Consider the following 23,014-nt stretch of genomic DNA (forward strand, 5'->3'; position numbering starts at 1 on the left):
TGGTCCTGTTAACACCTGAGGTGGCATCCCATAAACTACATTGGTACAATTTACCCACAAAACATAGACAAGAGGGATGGACACACTGTTGAAACGCCCTCCTTGAGGGGAGGCAGAGCTGGGCCACCTTTGGGCTTCTGGGGTGCCCTTTCTCCTCGCACAACCCCAAGGAAAGTAGAGTAGAGTAATGGCTTGTGCCATGAGGTAGACATTAGCCTGGCGGGACAAAGGAAGGTGCATAGTTGTGGCCACGAATTGGCTTTCCAGACATGAAATCACACCTGCTCCCAGTGTTCATTTCAGCAGCCTGATTGTGGCTGTGGCTCTGCTTCTGTTCATGAACAGTTGGGAGTGCGAGACAACTCCTGATCGGCAGATCATCCAGAGATTACCACTCAGAGATTTACGTTCTGCCCACCTGTGCTGTATATAAATGAAAGCTTGCAGCTGGTTCTGGATTCCTTAGGACAAAACTTGAAGGGGATCCACCAATGGTGCTGCAGATCTCCCAGTCGTCGCTTCTTTGTGTGATATTTTTATTGCCCAAATATGGAACATCAGACCTGGAGACCAGATCAGGCCTCACCCATATTTCCAGATAGCCACATGTCCCATTTCTATGGGTAGTTTCTGCTTTCCATTACTGGCTGTTTTCCCAGCATTTGAACATTGTGGCCTCATTGAAGATGGCTGAAATGCTCCCTCTAGGGCTGAGTTCTTGGCAGTAAGTCTTGAGCTACACAAAACTGGTCTTTTGGGTATCTTGTCCCCAGTTCTTTTGCCCACCCCAAGGACTTCCCCAAAATTGTTTTCGACCTGCATGCTGAAAGGGGTGTTCCACTCCAATCCTGTCAACATGCTTCCAATTTCTAGCCCTTATGCCTGGCTTTGCACCATGATCACAGCCACATCCACAACCATGACCATGACCACGGTTCTGGCTGTACCAGTGCTATTTGCCCTGATCTCCCTGGATCCCATCACTTACCTGCAAGACTTCCCCCCTTTTGTATAAAAGGGACCAGCGCATACAATCTACTCCTTCGCTTCCAGGGCAAAGTGTTTATGGTACTGCTCCTCTCTATATTTTTGGAGGGGTGGGGAAGGGGTGTTTTTGCCTTCCCCAAAGTTGCTTCTTTGACAGCATTGGTGTGAATTCAGGGTCTGGGGCTTCTCTTTTAGAGCCATTGAACTCCTTGAATGTTCCAAGGGTGTTTATCTAAAAGACATTCTCGCTCATCCTTAGCAAACCCAGCTGAGGAATAAGCTCTCTGTATTTATATGAAAGCTTCACTTTGCAATTGTTCCTCTGTGTAAATGGAACGTATAAATATACCGAGGAAGGCAATGGAAGCTATTATCTCTAGAAGATGAGCCAATAATATATGCTTATCAAAGCAGAACACGGCTCTGAAAAACTGCGAGTTATACTTCAGTGAGAATTCACGCCAGAAGCAATAGTTGCTTATGCAGCTCCCCCCACCCCCTTCTCCAAAATTGCATTAATCAGGGTAAAAACAAAAATCTCAGTCGCTTTGTTGTTATTCATCTTTGTTTACCTAATTGGAGATTAAGAGACACCCTGGTATGAATCTCTGAAATGGATGCTTAATAGCCAAAGTCCTTCTCAGGCAACTAAAGTGGGGATAACATTGAACATGTTGTGGGAGGGAGCCTGAGAAGGGAAGATTTTTTTATGGTTTCCCACGGAATGCAATCTTCCCCAATTTTGTCCTTTACAAACCAACAAGCAAACTGAAATGCAGCCCCCCTTTGAAACATTAACGCCTCCGAATTGGGCAAGACAGTTCTCCCATTTAAAAGAATGCCTTATGGATGGTAAAGGAGCTTACAAAAATGTGCATATTAGGGAGAAGTACTGGAAAATGCCTAACAATTTTCATGCATTCCTTTCTTAAAAAATGAGTGTGATGCAAAAGCAGGAACAACTGTGTTTAGGACTGGAAAAGCAAGGAACCAAGGGGCACCAACAGAAACACATTCATCCGTATCTGGGGGGAGCAGAATCTCTTCTTTAGCACAGAGCTTAATCATGGGGCCATAACCCCTTGCTTCAGGAGTAAAATTAGGCTCTGTCAGATCCCATTCAATGCCTGGGAGAAGAGAACATTCTTAACCTGGTGCCAAAAAGCTGATTGTATTAGCACCAGGCAGGCCTCGGGGAGAGTTCCTTCCATAGCTTGGGGGCTGCCACTGAGGAGGCCCTGTCCTTGGTTGCCTCTTTCTAGGATTACTTGGAAGCACGGGTGGAGGAAGGCCCCAGATGTTGATAGAAACATAGGAACAGAGTGAGTCAGAAGGAGCCTCCTGGGCTATCTAGTCTGACCTCTGGCACCAGCTGGCTCCGCTCACGACATGCCCACCATGTGCATAGCATCTGGGTAAACCGAGGTCAGGAGAAAGAGGCATCGCATTAGGCATTGTGCTTCCAAGCCATGTTCACATACTGTCCAGTGTGTCTTGTTCCTCTGAGTTGCAGAATGCTTTGGGAGGCAAGGGAGAGTGCCAGTGGAAAGAGAGAACCATCCATCCATGATGCTGGCTGCATAGAATCACAGAATAGAGGTGCCAGAAGCCCATGTTTAAACCATCAGGAGCGTGTTCCATCCCAGTTCTGCTAATGGACTGGAAAGCAGCAGCATGCAGCTTGCTTCACCAGTGCAGCCATCCCTACGAAGGAGGTTCTTGCTCTTTCCGAACCTGGAATGCTGGGTCATTCTTTTTGCACCTGGCAGATTTAAATTTCACTTTTTGACTTGTGTCCTGAACCTGATTAACAACCTAGGTAAAGTATAACAGGTACAAGGTGCTTCCAAATGTCACTTAAGTCCTAAACATCAAGTTTTTCACATGGGTTTACAGCAGCTTAAACCTTTTAATATATATATATTTATAATTTTTATTTGACTTCGCCAATCTTTCAACAAAAACCAAACATCAGCAAAAATCTGCCAAGAATACAAAACCAGAGAAGAATCACAAATGTATATACGGAAGAAGGGAAAAACAAAACAAAAGCACAGAACGACAACAGCAAACAAACAGCCACACAGTAAACGATCAGACATGCATTGAACTGGTTTTGAGAGCATTATTAGTAATAGGCATGTATGCATGTATCATTCACAAACAAAAATATTCAGAGCTCCTGTTCCAATGCTGCAGTTTCTTTGAGATGAGACTCCCATAGCTGATGGGTTGGTCTGTACGGAGGACAACTCAGTCCAACAACACATTCAACAAGTTGTGGATTCCGTCACCCTAAAAACGTGCCCACTGTCTCAACGATCCGTTTATCACAAGCCTCATGGGAATGGATCGTTGCTTCCGTTTATACCGAATTCTGTTGCCCCCTCCCACGTGCTTTGCTGTCTGTTTTAGGCCTGTCCTGCAGAAAGATCCTGCTGAATTCAATAAAATGTGTTTCTGTATGCATGTCCTTGGCAGCATAGCCTTTCTATTTATCCTTCCCACCTTCTCAAAATATAGAGCTTGAATAAGCTGACTTTTCCACCAAGGTCTTGAGAAAGGAGAATATTTATAGATTTTCCCATTCGGCTGGACAACTTGATTGGCTAGGCTGCTTGGCAGCACGGGAAACTCCCACACCTAGCAAATGGGATTGTCCAGCATCAGCTTCCTCGGGGGGAAAGTGTAATACAGACAACTACCATTTTTAAAAAGATTTTTCAAAGTCTTCCTAAGCAAATATTTTGGAGAATGGGAAGTGCCAGCAATAATGTTTCTGTCTGCGTATGTCAAATGTTGCCAGAAAAGCTTTGCGGAGGGGATTAAACTTTGTTAAGCACTGTCATTTTAAGTGGCTTGAGAGGCAAACAGGGTTCTTTCTCTGTTGGCATTTAACTGCCTGAAAAAGATATTAGCAGAATTTAAAAACAAACACAAAACAGAGACTTTTGTTCAAGAACCTGGCATGTATATTAAAGATGCTTCTTTCTGCCTATCTATCTATCAGTCTATCTTATCCCCCTTCAAGAGATATAGACAAATGATGTGCTCTTTTAAACTATTTCTTAACCACCTTTCATCTACCCTGTAACCTCTGGCGTGCCGTACTGTATATTCTCCCAACAATAAAGTTCTCTGTTGCTGAATTGTCTTCAAACTTCCTTCTCACTCCAAGGTGATTGGTGTCTGTCAGGTGAATGAAAGAAAAATGATACTGTAGGAGATGCATCTGGTGAAAATCCACATTGAACGCAAGAACCGATGAGAGTCAAGAACTCAGTATAAAGGGTGTCGTGCCCAGTCTGTGCGGAGCTTGGCCTAGTGAGCCTTGAATTCAAATCCCACCCAGTTTTGCCTTCAGTTGCTAGCCCTCAGTTCTTCCTACTTCATGGGATTGTTGTGAGGAGGACTAAAGGGGAAATGTACAGGTCTCCTGAATTCCTTAGAAGAAGGACTAAAGGGGAAATGTAACTCCCCGCCCCCGACTTTAGTTTCTTTTTAGTTCATCAGCCAAGGCTGTTTGGGCACTGGGAAATGGAGTGTGAGGAGGGGTCCTCTGGAGGCCATCTTCATGTGCATTGGTCCCCCCAGAGTCTCCTATTTCATATATGTATGTTTATATTAGGTAGCAGGCAATGGCTTTTTTTGCAATAACCATAGAGAGCTAGTTTCAGTCAGAACAGAGAGCACTCTCGCAGATGGACCAAAATCCTGACCCATCCTATGCTATTAGTGTAGTGGAGCTTTGAAAGACCCCTCAGAAAATCGACAGGTGAACCATGATGAATCCTGGCGGCAGGTGCTGTAGAGGGAGTCCCTCCCTCTCTCTCTCTCTCTCTCTCTCTCTCTCTCTCTCTCTCTCTCTCTCCTTCCTTCCCTCCCTCCCTCCCTCCCTCCCTCCCGCCTTCCTTCCTTCCTTCCTTCCTTCCTTCCTTCCTTCCTTCCTTCCTTCCTTGCTGCAGTTATGCAATTGTCAGAGTGATGCGTAGAGTAAAGCTGTGTGAAGATGCAGTGTCTGGCAGCTCATGGTGGGACCCAGTACCCCTATAGGCCCATAATGGAGAGGTCTGTCCGACCCATTCCTGTGGGGGTCTGCAACACATCAGTGGGGAGGGTGGAGCTGTATAACTCTCCCCCAAGATGACTTTTCCTTTGGCTTCAACACCTATTGATCACAAATCTACCTGCTGTTTAAGCAAGCCTGCCACCTAGCGACTGAAGCTAATACTGCAGGCTTTCATGCACGGGGTGTGCTAAAATGGGGTGCTGTCCTGTTATGAGGATCAAAAACCCTCTTATCCTAAGCAGAGTGAGAGGAGCTGCAGTGGCAATTTCCTCTCCCTGTCCTAAAATAAAAGAAAACGTGCTTGCATAATTTGGAACCATTGCCCAAGTGAACTTGTTCCTGTTCTAGAAAAACAAATGGCAAACAAGGTCTAGGATCCGATCCCTAAAGTCTCCCCCAACTCAAAGTACAGCAGACTAATTGTCTCTCAAAATAAGTGCAGAGATTCTAAAATAAGACCTAGAAATAAAGTGATCTTGTTTCTGTAATGAAACTGATGGTTGGTCCCCTGACCGGATCGAAACAAATGCGTGTGCTGTATTTGTTCATCCCCATCGTTCTCTTTTTCTCCACCCTCCTTTCTATTTTTGTTTTATTTTATAGGTTCTTTAAAGGTAGCTGATGTTTTTAGCTGTCGCCGTGATACCTCTGACTCCAGGGGAGAAAACACTTAATAATAATCTCTCTCCTCTCTGCTCCCCCGGGTCCATCTTCATTGCTTGGGCTGCATATTGGAACAAGTAAGGGGAGAACAGAGTGAGCCTTAAACAAGTCTATTAGGCTTCCTACAGCAAGGAACTTGGGGGATGGAGAGGCAGCAAAGAAAAGAAAAAGGAGCAGGGAGGGAAAGCAACAATTTTGTAAACCCAGTAAAGGTCAGAAAAAGGCTTTTGGTACGTATGCAGAGGCTAGAAATCAAACCTCATTTCCTATCATAAGAAACCAGTTGTTTTTAGCAGCAGTGGTTAATGTACTGTATGTGAAAGATTTAAGACTCACTGGAAAAGCTTTGCTCCTGTTTTATTGGGCTGCTATTGAAAAGCCAACAGCATAACTTCAACTAGGTGCTTTGAGATTTCTTAATGGGCTGTCAAGGGCAAGAGACCAGGTTTGCGCTGTACAAGCTCTTTCCTGTACATTAAAACAACAGGGGCCAAAATGATCATATAGAGAAGTATGAATTACTGGATGCTTTCTCTGTTCCATATGGCCAGCCATGTCTTCGGCAATTAATCATGTTACAGAATCAGTTGAGTGCTCTCCGAAGCATTGAAGTCAACATTTTAGCTCTACCTGTGCTAGGCAAAGGGTGGCGAGGAGGTAAAGGGCTTGCCGGCATAAAATAGGGGAATGAGAAGCTACTGGCGCCGATTTCTGAACAGCCGGATTCCATAAACATTCCCAGCTTCTTTCCTCATCATTCCCTTCCCTCCTTCCTTAGCCTGCTTCCAAAAACAGGAGTCATTTTTCAACACCATCCAAAAGAAAAACAAGCGCCCCCCCACCTTACAAGAAAGAAAGAAAGAAAGAAAGAAAGAAAGAAAGAAAGAAAGAAAGAAAGAAAGAGAAAACGCCACATGTACCAGCAAAAGTTGTTGAGTGAAACCATGGATATCAGGCATGGTCTGCTAATCAGCAAAATAGGCTGACATTTCTGGGTAATGTGTCCAAATTACTGGGTGATAACTTAAAACATACTGTTGCCTTCCACCATGGAATTGTCAACAAGGCATCTCAATAAAGCATGAAAATTGTGCATGGAGAGGGCAGGAGAAACCCTACACTTGACATGGATCAGGTACCATTGACATACACCAATCAAGCTCCGGCTAACTTTTATGGCTTGTCAAGGTATTTTTGGATTCCCACAATAACAAGCCACTGGTTGGATCCAGGAACTGCCTTTTGCGAGAGGAAGCGCTCCACCTCACCTTCACTGCTTTTTCCTGCGCAAAAACACCACAGTTCACTTCCTTCGGTAGAAGGTCTCCGTTGAATAGGCTGCCGTCAGAAGGAGGGGGTGCAGAAGTCCATTTGCCAGTTATCCAGCATAAATCTGGATCCAAACCATAAATTATTACAAACTAGATAATCAACAGAGGTTGGAATAGGTCAACTTCATGACTTGTAAGCATAAGTTCATTCCACACACACACACACACACACACACACACACACACACACAGTTTGTTTGTTATTAATTAGTGCTCATTGAGCTGCTTTCCTTGAAGTGAGAAGAGCTTAGCAAGGGCTCAGAGGATGATCTTGCTAATCTCTTTGGAAAGACTAGCGAGTCCATTAGATCTCCTGGTGAAAACCTCATTTGCTGACAAAATAAAGTGGGACTCTGTAAATGGAACAATCCTGTTTGCTGGTTTAGTTTTCACAGCGAGGGATGTTTATGTGCAATGCCGAAAGTGTGAAATTGCAGCAGTGTCCCAAGGGAAGGATGGGAGAGTGGTCTTGACAAAAGCCCAGAGCTTCTTTGGGACACAAAGTTATGGATGAGAATAATGACCTGCAAGAAAACTGGTGGTGAGCTTCCAATGACAAGCCGTGCTTTGTTATCTCTCTGTTGGGTCCATTCAGGATGTGCTTTTGCCAGACAGGGAACAGAGGAAAGATAGCTTCAATGGATCCCAAACATTAGTGCCCTCCAAAAGTTCTTTGCTGAGAGACGGATGAGATAAGACAGACCTGCATTCCCTGTTTGTTTATTCTACTGACCTCCTGTCCCAATCTTCTCTCAAGGAGGAAGAGGGAGACCCTGAACCAAAGTTGAGTCCAGTTTTACAAAGCTGACAGCTTCACTCAGCATTGGGTCTCTCTAGACTATTATCTGTCATTAAGGGTCATTAAAGGGATGAAGAATTCGGAGTTGACCTTTCTTTGATAAGAGACACAACTTTCAGAAGAAGATCTTCACATCTTTTAGGGACAGGAGTGGTTTCGATGGATTTTTGTTTAAATCAGTGTTGATTTGAGGAAATAGCTTTCCCAGTTGATAAAATCTTTGACCAAATTTCTTGGACCCTTGACCTTTGATGGTCAGGGCACATCTTTTCACCTTCTAACCTTTATTTAACCCAGGTTCCTAAAATGAAGAGAACACTGCAAACTCTTTAATGAACCATATTTATTCACTTAAGCAGCAGTCCTGCTCATGTTCTCAGCACTGAGTGTACCCATTGGAGTCCATGGGATCCAGCCAACCCAACCACTTTTATGGGTGAGGGTTTTTTTTTTTTTTTTTGGTTAGGTGAAACCTAGGGTCCTTAACATTGATGGATTACAGCTCCCCTCATCCTTTACCCTTGACTAAGCTGGCTGGAGCTGATAGTAACTGGAGTCAAAACATTTGGTGGGCCACAGGTTCCCCTCCACCCAATGATTTAAACTTTTGAATACTACATTCTTCGCTATTGCTTTTAGAAATTGGCTCTTAGGGTGCATTATGAAGATGACTGAGATATAAATGTGCTGTTGTCCTTGTTGATGGCATCATCATGATCAGTAGTAGCATTTACTGCAAATTTCTGTTTTAACTATGGATTGGTACTTCCCACCCCAGCAACAGAAATAAAGCAGTCAGTCAGATACCATGTGCCTGTCCCCAAGAAGGTTCTGATAACCTTCAGGGCAAAACAAACCTCTATTGTGCAAGCCCTGAAAATGGCATCAAGCTCTGACACAGTCATCTCTTAACTGGACCCTACACACTGTACTTTCTCAGTGGACCCACTAAGGTCTTCAATGATAAGGGATAGATAAGCGTAGGGTCTTGGTCAGTTCAGAACAGAGATTCTCAGAAACTCTTGTAGCACCTGCGTCAATGGTTCACATCAGGCGTGGACTCCTGTCATTCCTGTCTGGGTCTCAAAGGTCCTAGAAACTTTCTGACCCCAACCGCTTCCTCTCCTGGTCCATGCTTGAGGAGTGGTGGCACATTCTTTCATCCTGCTCTGGATTGTGGATTGGGTCCATGATTGAAGCTCCATTAGCTGTGAGCACAGAGAAATGAGCTAGGAAGGATCAATGCACCACCTTCTTGGAGGGTCTCATAGATGGTGGATGGAAGGAAGGTACTTCCAGGAACTACACTGAGCATCCATGGACAATTAGGTCACTAATACAGAAGTTCTTTCAGCCCAAGGGTCAGGCTCAGCTTTGACTCTCGGGAATGTGCTCCAGTATTGAGCAGGACCAAAAACAGCATAGTGCGACATATTTTAATGTGTGGCTCTTACTTCTACCAAATGTCTGAAGCTGATGGAGATACATTTCAGCCTTTTAGAATGCAGGGAACGTATAAAAGCCAGGCAATAGCAAACCTTCAGAGGCATAGGAACCCTAAAGTGCTGGATTTAGGACTCCAGAAGGGCCAGATTTGGCCTACAAACCCCTGATGTAGCTGGACTGACACTATAAAGGCTTATGGAGGAGCACCATCTACCTCTCTCCAGGACTTAATCAGAGAGCAGTATGGTGTAGTAATTATAGTGCTGGAGAAGGACTTAGGAGATTCAGGGTCTCACTTGGAAGCTTAGTAGGTCTTTGACCCAATCACAGACACAGCCTAGCCTACCGAGCTGTTATGAAGGCAAAATGAAAACGAGGAGTTAAGAAGGTATAGTAATAAAAATGCATAGAATTTGGATACAGTAGAATTCAGTTCAAGAGAAATGGTACCATTTGGCAAAATAGGACATGCCTATATTTTCAGCCTCAGTATTGTTTCTCAGGTCTAATATTATTTTGTTAAACCTTTTGTTTATTGGAAGGGAATAGAGGAAGGAAGAGGGGGAAAGAAACTGAGCAAGATGTAAAACGTTTCTGAACAACGCTGCATTATGTAGAACACCAGCTTGTTTCAGGAGCGATTCAAGAAAAGTCAAGGTATTTCTTGACATTGGCTGGAGTGATGATGCAGGAGGCAAACTGTATTTCTATGATAATTTGCCCACTCAGGGCACAAGAAAAAGAATTCTGTCTGGTGGAAATGAGACCGAGACGGCCCGGTCTGTCATGTTACTTAGGGCAATGGAGCTTTAAGGCCTTACCTTACATTCTGCGTACTTTGATTAAATACCAAAGAGATGGTGGCCATTTTTGACCATCATTTACTGTATTGATTCACATGCCGCGGAACTGTAATAAAAAGGACCATTGATTTACTGTCCCGATTTGCTTATGGGCTTTTTAATTAATTTTATGCTTTGTTTCCTATGTTTGTTGTGTAATATTTATGGGGTTTTCTTTTCTCTCCCCGCCCCCTCCACTTTTCTCCTCTCCCACCCCCAAGACCAGTCTCCTACTTGGTGATCTCAGAAAGGAAGAACAGATGGGCAAACAAAGGAAGGAAAGAATTGTCCGCTTCTTGCCTCTTCTCACAGAACGTCAGGAGCTCCGGCAGGAATGGCTCGCAAGGTGAGGAAGTGACGGAAAAGGAAAGCATAACAGGTCCACTCCTTAATAATAAAGATAAATTAAAATGCAAATGCACAGGGAAGGTGGGGGAATCCAAAGGGTTTGCAAAGAGCTTCAGGCACCGTTCTGCAAGAGTCGTGAGGTGTGGTTTCAAAAGCTGCAGTTCTTTCTTTCTTATCCCCCCATTGGTCCTCTGGCTTAGTTCACCTGTTTGTGGTGTGTGCCCCCTTGGTTCGCAGGTGAGGGGTACGCAGGTGGCGTGTTCCCATGGTGCAGAGCATTCCTGTGCACATGGCACAGTAGAACAACCCGGGTATTTGACACACACTTTTCTGGGTTCAGGGTCATGTATTTGTGGATGTGTATGAGAGAGCGGGAGGGGGAGGGCTCTAGAGAAACATTCAGGTATATTTGAGCTTCACACAGTCTGAAGTTGTACAGAACTGAGTCTTTATCTCACTTGTCTGCTAGTGCAAAGCCAGATGTGTCACTGTGGTGGTGGAGTCACAACTGTAGGGATATTGTCAGCCAGAGCATTAATTTAGAGTTGCTTTCTTATAATACATTTTCATTTCGATAAAAAGGCCAGCTGAGAGCTCATCAAGAATCTTTCTGCTGGTTGTCTACAAAATATATTTGTGCATGTGCTGGTGATACATTTTTGGATGTCTGGAAAATGAGCACATGAGTGCAATGCATAACGGGTTAGACTTGATGATCTCCAAGAGCCCTTCTCAGTCTGTGGTTCTGTACTTACAGTCAATAATATTTGGCCAGGAGACAAGAGGTATCTATTTTTCTACATTTCTTTTGAAGATGATGACCGAGCATCCTTTGAGTAAGCGTTACTTGGAGGCATGTATGTTTCAAATGCTGTTAGTGCTTTTGCTTTCATATGTTGGCAGAAATTAGGGGCATACATTTCACCTGGTTTGCAACATTGTTTGTTTTCCATTTTCTCTTTTCTCTTATGGTTTATTTATTTATTAAAAGCTTGTGTATGCCGTCCACCACAAGCATTTCGGGATGGCTTACAAGAAAAAGAGAGGGAGGGCAGAGAGAGAAACTGAACTGAAGTGTTATGGTTAACAGGAGATATCCTTGTCTTTGAGTACTTCTCTTCACCTTCCTTTGCTACCATGTACAAAAAATACGCAACATTCCTCTTAAAAAATGCACAAAAGAATATCTTTGGGAAGGGGGAGGCTCTGTATTAACAATGATACAAATCAGATGGCAAGTTGGCCCAGTTCCGGCTTTGAATATATGAAGGCAGATGCCAGTGAAATTAACGTGAGAGCTGCTGTCGGATGGGTAGATTCCTGTGAGCTTTTCTTGGCATGACACCGGCTTCTGCCAGGATACCCCAGGTGCGTCATGTCCAATTTAGCAGTTCAGACGGCCACTGTGCATAATGCGCAATTGTCCCCGGTTCCTTCGAAAGGCCGTTGCAGCAATCAAATGTGACATGACGTTTCAGTGTGATGCGTCTTTGTGGATTTCCAGGACTCTGAGGAGCGTTCCCCCCATGAGTGAGCACACTCGCTTGTGGTGAAGCGCTTACAAGAACATTACTTCACCCTACCCCTAAACCAATCTGAAGCCTTCCAAACCAATGCCCTGTTCTTCCTCATTATTTGTCTAAATTCTGGTTACGGAACAACACGCTTGCCAAACTGGTGAACGGTATGGTTCCTGGCTCAGTGATTCTTTTATGCTTGAGAACATGCATGCCCTATAGAACAGGGATTAGAAGTGTGTGTTTGCATGTGCAATAATGTATATTTGAAAAAAGAAAACAGAAGGCAACAGTGGATCTGTGGAACAGAACAAATAATAAACAGTTGGTTGGGCTGAAGAAGTGGGTTGGGAGAAATTGAAGTCCTCTTGGAAAGAATTTGCTTGCACTGTTTTCTGGCCTTTCCATACAACTACCAATTTACTCAGAAGCTGCTGTCAGTAGACATAATTTAGCCCCGAGAACAAAAATGTTAAGTACTTTGCAGGCACCAGAGTAGGGTGGAGGCCTGGGGGAGAAGGGTGACTTAGCAGCAGACAAAAAGCAGGCCTCATTAAAACTAAACACCTGAAAGAAAATTTCAAGAATATGGTGTCTTGAAAGCCTTCGAAAGACAGTGCCCTAGAGTATTAAGTAACTGTAATCGGCTTTCCCTTCCCCAGCTCCATTTGATGTTTCCCATTACATTGACCTGTCTTAAAGTAGCTCATCCATATGATCCACATAAGCAAACCTTTACCATACACCACACTTTTGCCTCATCAGAGGTTCAGAGAGATGTCTGGAATGAAACGCCGTTGATGGTAGTCACTGAATGTCCACAGCACAGCATGGTGAAAGTTATAAAACACAGCCCTGGTGAAGCAAGCCCGTGTTTTAGAGATCAGCCTATTGTGTACTTTGGAATTACACGAGGAAAATGTGCTTCGACAGGAAATAATTAGCGCTTGTCAAAGGCCAAGCAATAGGTTATAGTATTTTACTTTCAGCAAGCTATCAAGGGATCAGCTAGATTAGATAACAGGTTTTTTTCTTCTCCCACTCCCCGTCTCTGGAAGTTAAATACAGATGACTTTAATTACCTTACGCTGCACATTAGAGACGATGTATGATGAACAATGGAACTTTGAGAAATTTAGGTCAAGTGGATGAGAGAGAGAGAGCAGCCAGAGGTTGAGGGGGAAAAAAAAGACAAAAATGACTCTGTAAGTCTTCTTGTATTTTCAGAGCAAGGGAGAAAAACTGCAGTCCATGGGCCAAATCCAACCAGAATAGGGTCCTTCTCTGGCCTGGAGGAATTCTCCAGGCGGCCATGTCCCCTTGCATCGGCCCCATCCCCTCTCCCTGGCTACCACTTTTGGGGTAATTGCCTGGGTTTTGTGCTGCACCCCCCTCCCCAGGTGAAGGGTTGAAATTCCTTTCCAAAGCCATTACGAGTGTTAGTGAATGTATACGAGCGTTTTTGGTTTGGACCGAGCCTGGCTCTTGCCGCCACTGGAAGGCATCCTCTGAAAATGGAATGTTGCGCTTGGGCCAAAAGGCATCTTCCGTGCCTTTTTGTTCCTCATCTGCATTTTCAGCCCATAGCATTTGGTATCAAGGCTGCTTGTGGCATTCATCCAGGCAGCATTCCGAGCCTCGGGAATGCAGTGCTCTGGAGTATTAAGGAAGTGTCATTGGCTTTCCTCCAGTGGATGTTTCCTACCATGTTGACCAGCCTTGAAGCTCTTCATCCATGCACTCCACTTAAACAGATTGTTATCATATTCTGCACTTTCACGTCAGTGGAGAGAGACCAGACGGAGGCTCCAGCAGAAGGCCATGTCCAAGCAGAACCTCGGAGAGCTCCGTGCCGTCCTCTGTTGGTGCCGTTCTCCTCCTGGGAGACTCTTCTGTAATCCCAATGGGCTTATCCGATTTTTCCAATGGTGATGGGAGAATGTGCTACTTTCTAGACGTCGGACGCGTGCAGCTCCCAGCAATCCTAGCTGCAGTGCCCAATAGTGAAGGAGGATGGAAGTGGCAATCCAACACTTTGAGCTGCCATGTTGTAATGTACACATTCCACGTTATGCTTCATCTTTTTGTTCGTGTGCGTGTGTGCACACACATGTGATTTAAAGATTTGGATCCATCTTGGTTTTCTGTAAAGTTTACAATTGACCAACTCTTTGATCTGGTCCACATTTCCAGGAGAACCTGATGTAGTGGCCGGTTCATTGGCAGATTTTCTACATTCCCAGAATGTGGGGCATTCTGGGAAATGGAAAGAGGGAGTTCTTCAGGGGGATGCCAGAGATACTCAAACTGTCCCAGAGTTCACTGCTTGTTTAAAGCACCTTCTGTGGCTTAGCACCCTGGTAAACAGAGAGACAACAGTTATATGGAGAAGAGAGAGATATAAATAGTTACTGAGGACATGAATACACTCCGAGTGTTAACAAAATCAACCCAAAGGTGCCTGAAGGCTGCTGTTTGTTTATTCTGAGAGATAGGGTCTGATGGGCAGATTGTTATAGCTGTTAAAGAGCTTCTTGGGCCCTTCAAACTGACCTCCGGCTGACCTCTTCTTGCCAGGGGTCATCTTTCTTTTAATAAAGAAAAGGCAGTTTCTTATATTCTACTGTAGCATTAGAAAGCCAAAGAACCCAGCTCTGAATTTCAAACCAGCCACGCCAAAGGGGGAGAAGAAAAAGAAGGTGAGGGAAAGTTGTTGGCTTTTAGGGTCACAGTTTGATCATGAAAATTATTACCAAATTGTATGGAAGCTTAACTGCAATAAGCAATAAGGTGGGCCTAGTTTATTTGGTTTGATAAATGGAGTGTGAAGTAGCCCATCTGGCATAAGACAGCTCTTTCTCTCTCTCGTGCTCTCTTTCCCCCTGTTTGACCAAAGGGAAACATTTAAAAATAACCATGGTACATATAGAATCAATGACCCATAAGGAGAGCTGGAATAGATTAAGATTTAATGGTGACCGTGGAAGGAAAGATCATGTGATCAGAGAGACAAAGAGAAGATGAGAAAGTGCTGCTTGAAACCTTGTGCCTTTGATTTCAATCTATGAAACCTGTACACTGCAATCCTATGTATTTACTCAGAAGAAAGTCCCAATGAGTTCAATGGGATTTACTGCAAGTCGGAATGCATAGGACTGCAGCCTCAGTATTGCATCCTGCCATTTTAAAATCAAGATTAACATTGTTTTAAAATCTTTGAGCACAGAGGCAATTATTCTTTTGATGCATGTTAAAGGTGGCAGGAGATAATTATTCTGCCATTTCACTGGTAAAATGGCCCCCATATCTGGGCTGAGTTTTTATAAGTAAAGGTGACCCATTAGTAAAAAGAATTTATAACAGAAAAGAATAAGGAATTTCAGTTAAAAATAGATAAGGGAAGGGGGCCAAAGTAGTCTGTTCTACTTCCTCAGGTATTTAATATGTGCAAGCGGGAAAGGCCCAAGCAGGGCTTCAGTGGCGTTTCACTCTTAGAATAGCCCATGCATGGTGCAGCTTGGAGGCTCTTACAGGCCTGATGCAAGTACCCCATAGACTGACACAAATTTTCTCAAATTTTCTGCTCTGCAGCAGCCCCGCTGCAGCTGCAGGTTTGAGGAGCTATGCACAAATCTTCAGTTTTGCCATTTGTGCTATTTCGCGCAAAGACGCAGTGATCACAAACTCAGGTGGGACTCAGGCATGAGATGTGAGGAGATGTTCCGAGAACCCTCGCCATCAACCGTGGTTCATCCTGAGTTAGAAGAAGGCAGAACTATGTTGAACTTTAGGAAAAATGTCCTACTTCCTACATGGTCAGAGCAGTGGGACAGTGGGCTGAGGACATTGTGAGCTCTCTGCCACTGGAGGTCGTCATGCAGAGCCATTGGTCCAGGATGCTTTCAAGGATGTTCCTGCACTGCACAGGAATCGAACTCCATAGCTAAATATCCTCATCCAACTCTACTGTTCTGATTTCTCTCCCTTCCACCATCTTAGCCACTGTGCAGGCTCCACCTGTTGCTCACCCATGTGCATCCAGGCCCACCCATGTGCTTGGGCCTTCGGCAGCTATTTTCTCTCACCCCTTGGTCAGCCATTAGTGCTGGGAAGAGGGCCATTTAGGGGATGGAAAGGATGGTGGGGAGACAGCTTGACCTCCTCTCTCCACACCATGTCCTCCCACAGATGAGCAGGCTCCTGTTCTAATGGTATGGCCAGATGCAAACAGTCAGCACCACCGGGGTTATCCTCTTTGTCTGGCACAGGGTTGAAGCAGATCTTTTTCTCTCTGCCATAAATCAGCATCCTTCACCTCCTGCCCCAAAACGCTGCCCAGCCACCCCTCCTAGCAGGAATTCAAGAGTTTTGCAATTTGTAATGGCAATTCCACCTGTTCTTTGCAGATGCCAGCTAGTTGCACATGAAGTGTATTTAGTGTTGCACACTGGCTTGTTTCCCGGTTGCTCGGAGACATCCTTTCCTCTCCCAGCCACCGGGACCCTCACGAGTGCAGGGAATGCATTGCTGGTTTCCTGGCCATGTCAGATGCTGGAAGCTCGGTACATCACAGAGCTGACAAATCTGTAATCTGTGGAGACAAGAGTGTTAGCTCCATCATCTGACAGCTAAACCACAAAGTGGTATTAGCACTGGCTGTCTATGTGCCTGTTAAAGGCAACACTGTCTGCCAAAGACAGGAGAGGCAGAAGGAGAAGCAGCAAAGAGGAAACAATGAGGTTTGTTTATTGCTCTATCCCTGTCTGTTTTCAGTGACCGAACTGGCATTAGCTACTGGGAATAAGGAATGACCATCTGGGGAAGGAGGAAATATCCTCGATTTATTTTTAATCCATTTGTTGAGGATCCTGATTTCTATGACATCGATCTGAGCTTTCTTCTGTCCCTTAGCAGAATGTCCTTTGTGCCTCATAACCTGATATCTCCATAAAAACTGGCTCACATGCTCAGCATGGAGTGAAACTCTGTATGAAAATAGTCATTTAGGATTAAATGCTTTCAGAGATGGAATTACCTTTTCCTTCCCAAGAAATGATCCCATTATCTTGCTGAAGTTCAGAGCTGGCACTGCCATTGGTGCTATTCTTGCTGTTAGTAATAAATGCCCCTTTAAGTGGGATAAAGCAAATTGGAGTTCTTAACAAACGCAGCTAGTTGTCTAGAGGCCATACAAGATTCCCTGTGCCTGATGTAAAGCTGGACACATGCTTTCACTTTTATGAACCCCTTCCACATGTGCACATAGTATTGTGTGTGTGATTTTAAAGCCATAAGCCGGGGCTGGTGTTTGGGAGTTAGGTTACCCAGCAATGATTGCCCTGTGAAAAGTTTTGCCTTCAATATCAAGGTTCATGGAGGAAACAGGGAGAGACAGAGGTGCCCCTTATTTATATGTAGGGCAGTCAGCTTCCACATGTACATTTAAGGTTCCAAAAAAGAAGGTGATGGGAGGAATTCACTTCCCAAGTCGACATGCAGGTGTTTTCTGCAGCCAGGAGTGAGCCAAAACTGTATCTGCTCCAGTTTTGTCCAAAGCATGGGATCTTGCCCAAGAAAACAACATTCAGATTTGTGTAATACTTGGACACCATTGTCCAGAAATCCTGAAAGAAGGAATCCCACTGCAGGTAAAAGCAAGCAAAGGGAATCTTGTACAACATATGCAAAAATTAAAAGTTGTAACTGGTGGGTTAGTGCCCACCTGCTTCTCTCAGGATGGAATGTGGTGAATGCACTGCCATCAGCGTTCATTCTGGTAGTGTGGATGGTTCTTGTCCTTTGGCCTGGGGAGCAGAATTGTAGTCGAGTTGTTCCTTCCTTTGCTGGCAGCTAATGGCTTTCTGTGTAAGTCTCTCTTGTGTTCCCAGAACATCGGCACTGTGGCCACAGACATATCACCCATTTGCTTTGGACCATGGACCATTGCTCAACTTTCTTAGATGCCTTCACAGTTGCCTTTGGCTTAACAGCAGTTGCTCATATTTTATTTCCTATCTGATGCCCAACCTACAAGTGTCACCTTTCCAACCTTATCCCCAATATATGGACAACGGACATCAAGACCATCAGTTTGGTCTTCAGAGAGAGTATCCATCCAAACTGGTAGTCTTTGAGCCACCTTCAAGGAAGGAAGACCAAGGATGGTGGTCTGGTCCTAGGCAGGATAGGAAACGAACAGTTCTTTGACCTCCTTGTCAATCTTTACTTTGGAAGACACAAAGAGAGAGAGTTAGACAGACTATTTTATTATTTAAAATACTGATATGCTCACTGATCCACAAGGCAAACATGATTAAAACCAGACTGAAATAGGATAACAGCACAGAACCAAGAATGACACTATATAGGCTTAACAAATAGAAAAGCATGCACCGGCATTCCCACTGGCAAAATCTCTGCCAAGAAGAAAGCGACAGAGGTGAAGAAAAAGAGTTAATGACCTGTTTGCATTTTGATAGAACCTGCATTTGTTCGTTCGTTCATTCATTCATTCATATCCTTCCTTTTTTCCAAATGAAAACCAGAGAGCTTTGGGTTGTGGGGCAGTACAGAAATGGTGGTGGTGGTATTGGTGGTGGTGATAGCTTACGTAAGCTTCCTCCTCTTCCTCTTTTCTTCACAACAACCCTGTGAGGTAGCTTACACTGCTGGTCAGGAACTGACTAAACTTATGTGCAGGGCCCAAATCTAGAACTCCAAGCCTACCTGCCCACCTGTGCCAGCATCTTGTTCCAAATTGGGGATTCTCTGTGTACTCTTGAGTGTTTTTTTTAAATGGCATTTCTGCTACACACACTTTTCAAGGAATATTTTGGGGGTTCTCATTTGTCCGCATGGATGCTGCACAGAAATAACCCCATGTGGTCACTGACATGTCCTCCACCTTGCCCTTTCTAAGGATGCTTCTGATTTAACTATTTCACCATAACAATTAAAAACTCATCTGCCTTCTGACTGGAAGTAAAGTACTGCTTTTGGCATTTTGCACACATCGTTCCCATAGGTTTAAAAGGCAAGAAGAAGGAGAAGAAGAAACAATCTTTGCTCTCAAAAAACGAAGCAGCAACCAAGAAATCTCTGGTGCAGACTCAGTTGACAAGATACACTGGTACAGAGTAATGGTTCCTTTTTCCGTTAAGATGTTACTTTTAAAGCCATGATCTCAGTGACCCCTGAAAAATTATTTATAGCAACAACCAAGAACTGCAGGAGGGAGGGAGGAGGTGGAGACAAAAGGTGACATTGGAAGAGGAGCGTTTTTATAATCCATTGGAATTTCAGGAGTGCCATACCTTTGGAGAAGGGACCTGTTGAAATGCCACTTCCTTTTCTACTACTTATTGTACCCAGCATCTAACATTGCTCAAATGCTTCTATTTTTATTGTTTTACCAATTATGCTAAGAATTAACTAAGCTGGTAAAAATAGGAATTAACAAGCCAGAGGAATTCAAATACTAGCATCTCCCATTGCAACAACAAATGACAAATTTGAGAACAGCCAGAAATGGGAGGAATACAAGAAAGAACTGAAATGACCAAAGAAATGATACCGAGAATGAAGATAATGATCATGTACTTGGAAGAAAGGATAGGGATTGGAGGGTCTAACTGCTGTTGTTCTCTCCATTCCCCACCAGTAAGGTTCATATTGGGATGGGATATGCTAAGAGAGCGTTCCAGTTCCTTTCAGGATGGCGTGCAGCAGCTTTTCCCAACCTGATAAATTTAAGGTAAAGGTAAAAGTTCCCCTGTGTTTGACTGTGGGGCCAGTGCTCATCTCCATTTGTTAAGATAGTTGTCACTAAACTGACACTGACTACTATGGCCCTCCCTTCTCAAGTGGGGAGGTATGATCTCAGCAACCCAGTGGTCACTGTCAACCCAAACAAGTGGACCAATTCAGCAATGTCTGGCATTCCCACCATCTAGCCCACAAGCAACACAAACCTCCCTGAGGGTGGATCCAGCCCCCTTTGGGAGAGGAAGTAGGAAGAAGGATTCAGGCTGAAATCAACTTCCTGGCACCAACTAGAGAGATCACTGTTTCGATGGATGCTACTTGTTAACCACTGTATTCTTGCTCGCTCTGTAGTGTGTGGCCAGACTAGCTCAATAAAGGACTGTATTTTATAAGCCCTCTGTCTTGATTTGCTGGAAGAGAAAAAGGGAATAGACATACTTATGACTCCTTACATCCTGGTGGCCCCAGTCTCCTCTTCTCCCTTTCCTCTTTACATCTTCTCTGAGGTTGATCTTCTAACCTTGGAGAAAACCAGCATATTCTTTCCATGCCAGCTGCAAGGCAAGCAAAGGGGATCAGATCAGAGCACAAATTTCCAGCTCTAAGGTCAGAACCTTCTCTGTTTCCTACTGCAGATCTAAGAATCTGAAGTCTCCTAGGGCCCTAGGGGTCATGGAATTCCTTTGTAAGTGGCGCACATAAAAGTAGGCACACCCACTATTTCCTGTGCCATGGGGACATTTTCATTGCTCTTGAAGGCTGTCCTGATATTCCAGAACAAATGAGAAGTCCATGCCCAAATTTGGAGCCCTACATATGTTTCCAAAGAACTGCTGGAGAACTGTTCCTGAGAGAGAGGGGAAGAGATATACTCAGACCAAGCAAACATAGTCATTCTGTGAAGATCTCTCTCAATAATGTAAATAATATATTCATGGATATCTAGTATTTGCTAACCGGGTGTTGTTTCTATCTCTTTTCTGAACTTTGCTCCTCCACCTATCGTAAGCTTGGCTTGTAAATATTTTTTTAGTTCCTGGACTGGTAGAATCACGGATAACATTTTCACAAAGCTGGTGAATTATATAGGCTTTCTGCTCGATGTTAAGGAGAGATAAGTGTACTTTCGACACCCCCAAATTTGTCTTTAGCTGCTGTGTTAGTCCTTTAATCAGAATGATTTTTGACCATCATGGTCAAGGTTGATTTGAAGAAATGCCCTGGAGAGGAAAGGTTAGCAATTTGTCCGCCCCATAATGGATTAATCGCTAGCTGTACAGTGTGTTTATCTTAAGAAGACCATTTACCACACATGAAGAGTAGTAATTTTATTTTATACTAGGGTTGTCCCCAGTGTATCTTGGTCATTTCCTTTGCCATGTATTTTCTGGGTTATAGATAAAGTCTAAATTCAGCTGTCAACTTGGGGAAGCAGCTGAGGGTGGAGGCAGTTTATTAACTGGTTATCTTGCCTGTAGGTGACACTGTTCCATCATTTATCAAATTGTTTTCCAATATCTTGTCCAGGGACAAAAAAAGGGGGCAGGGGGATTTTGAAAGACACAAATAAATGCCTTCAGCTTCTGATCATCAGGTAGTGCATGCAGGATTAGTGAGATTGTCTTCCAGACAGCATTTTATACTGTTGTTTTTGAGCTCCCTTAATTCCATTTGGTTCCCTGCTTTGATAAATAAGGTGCTAAGGCAATCACTCTTTAGAGAGAGGCAGGCAACTCATGGACCTCCAGGTGTTTTGGCCTACAGCTCCCTTCAGCCCTCTCCATAGCCTGTTCTAAGGGACATTGCAGGCCCAAATGCTGGAGGGCCAGCAGTTCCCCACCCTTGCTTGAAGCAACTGTGACAGAGCAGGTGAGGTGGAGGATGTAAGAACTGCATGTCTTTAGATCTGGCCACGCTGCAGGAGAACTGGTCTTGGTGCCTGTTGAGTCCTGAGGCCTGACCCTCTTGGATCCGATACCACAGCAAAGGTTCATGTCATGTGTCAGGAAATACCTTGGAAATACCATGTCCCACATTCAAGCAGAAGTCTATAGCACACAGCACCACGAGTGGTAAGAGTCGCAGATCTTGGAGAACATCAAATGCTTGACATGCTCCTCTGAGGGCTGGCTTCCGAATTGAGGTCAGGGCAAGAATATCTGTCCCAGGCTCTTCTCCTTCCTTTGTTGGAAGACCTCTGGCTCGGAGCCTGGCACTCCGCATCTGCTCTTTTTGCTCCCTCCAAGCTTGCCACTGGCTGGCAGGCAGAGAGATGGGTGGTATCCCTGGTGAAGGGAGAAGTGGTGTAGTGAAACCGGGGCTCACAGGGACACAGCAACAAAGCTTTGTATTAGCAGGGGTCTGTCCACCCACAGCTTAGTTGGGGGACAGGCATTTTCCCAGCAATAACATTGTTTCCAGCTGCCGCACAAAGTGTTTTGGAATGGCTTTGGCTCAAACGAGCAATTAGGAACAATGAGTGTCGGTCCAATTAGTTGTGGTGGAGACAATGACTTGTTAGCCTGGTTCAGCACAGCTGCCTGCAGCTCTGGATTCTCCTTGAGGGTGTAGCTAGAGGGATCAACACAGGGAGTGTCCAAACTTCACAAGTTATCCTTGCACCTCTGGTGGAGGGGTTGATTCCCTTAGGGGCCGCAGGCTCAAGAACTATTGTCTGTGGGGATGGGATGGATGTGGGGATAGGAGATGGAACTGAGGCTGGCCTGCAGGTGGCTCGCTGGGTCTACCCCCCTGTGCTGCTGGTCCAACTGATCTAAGACTGCCCTGCCCCTCTTCATAGCAATCAGAGCCACTGCCCCAGCTGCTGTCCCCGAAGGGTGTCCTGACAGGCAGTCACCTGGCAGTGGGAAACCCTTCAGAAGAGCAGCATGGAGAAGTCACCATTTGTGGAGACAATGAAAGATCTGCCAGGCTCCTCAATTCATCAGGGGCGTCCTTGGTGCCAGATGTTGAGAGACCGCCATGTTTGATCCATATGCCTCTTCCCAGCAGATGCACAGACCTCCTCTCCAGAGTGTACATCCACTCGCCATCAGAAATGTGTACATTGGAACGAAAGTGTAATTAAGCCCCCTAACATACTGGTTTTGCTCAAGTGACATGTGCAGTAATGATATTGTTAGCTCCCCCTTAATTTCCAGTTTCACTATCAATTATACCATGTGCTTCACCCAGTTGGTGCTACCCTCGCAGTGTTAATTATAACCTACAAGACTGTTACAGTTAAT

General features: G+C 44.6%; 1 protein-coding gene across 5 annotated transcripts in view; it reads left to right on the top strand.

The window, feature by feature from the left end:
- FTO (FTO alpha-ketoglutarate dependent dioxygenase) overlaps positions 1-23,014 on the top strand; it is a 233,243-nt gene that overhangs the window by 98,974 nt on the left and 111,255 nt on the right. For all 5 annotated transcript variants that reach the window (XM_044427731.1, XM_044427733.1, XM_044427730.1 and 2 more), the window contains one exon: positions 10,359-10,483. In XM_044427731.1, coding sequence (XP_044283666.1) covers positions 10,359-10,483 — 125 coding nt within the window. The remainder of the gene's footprint in view (positions 1-10,358; positions 10,484-23,014) is intronic.

This window comes from Varanus komodoensis, unplaced genomic scaffold (assembly GCF_004798865.1).
Source record: "Varanus komodoensis strain SLA01 unplaced genomic scaffold, ASM479886v1 scaffold19, whole genome shotgun sequence".
Classification (NCBI taxonomy): Eukaryota; Metazoa; Chordata; class Lepidosauria; order Squamata; family Varanidae; genus Varanus; species Varanus komodoensis.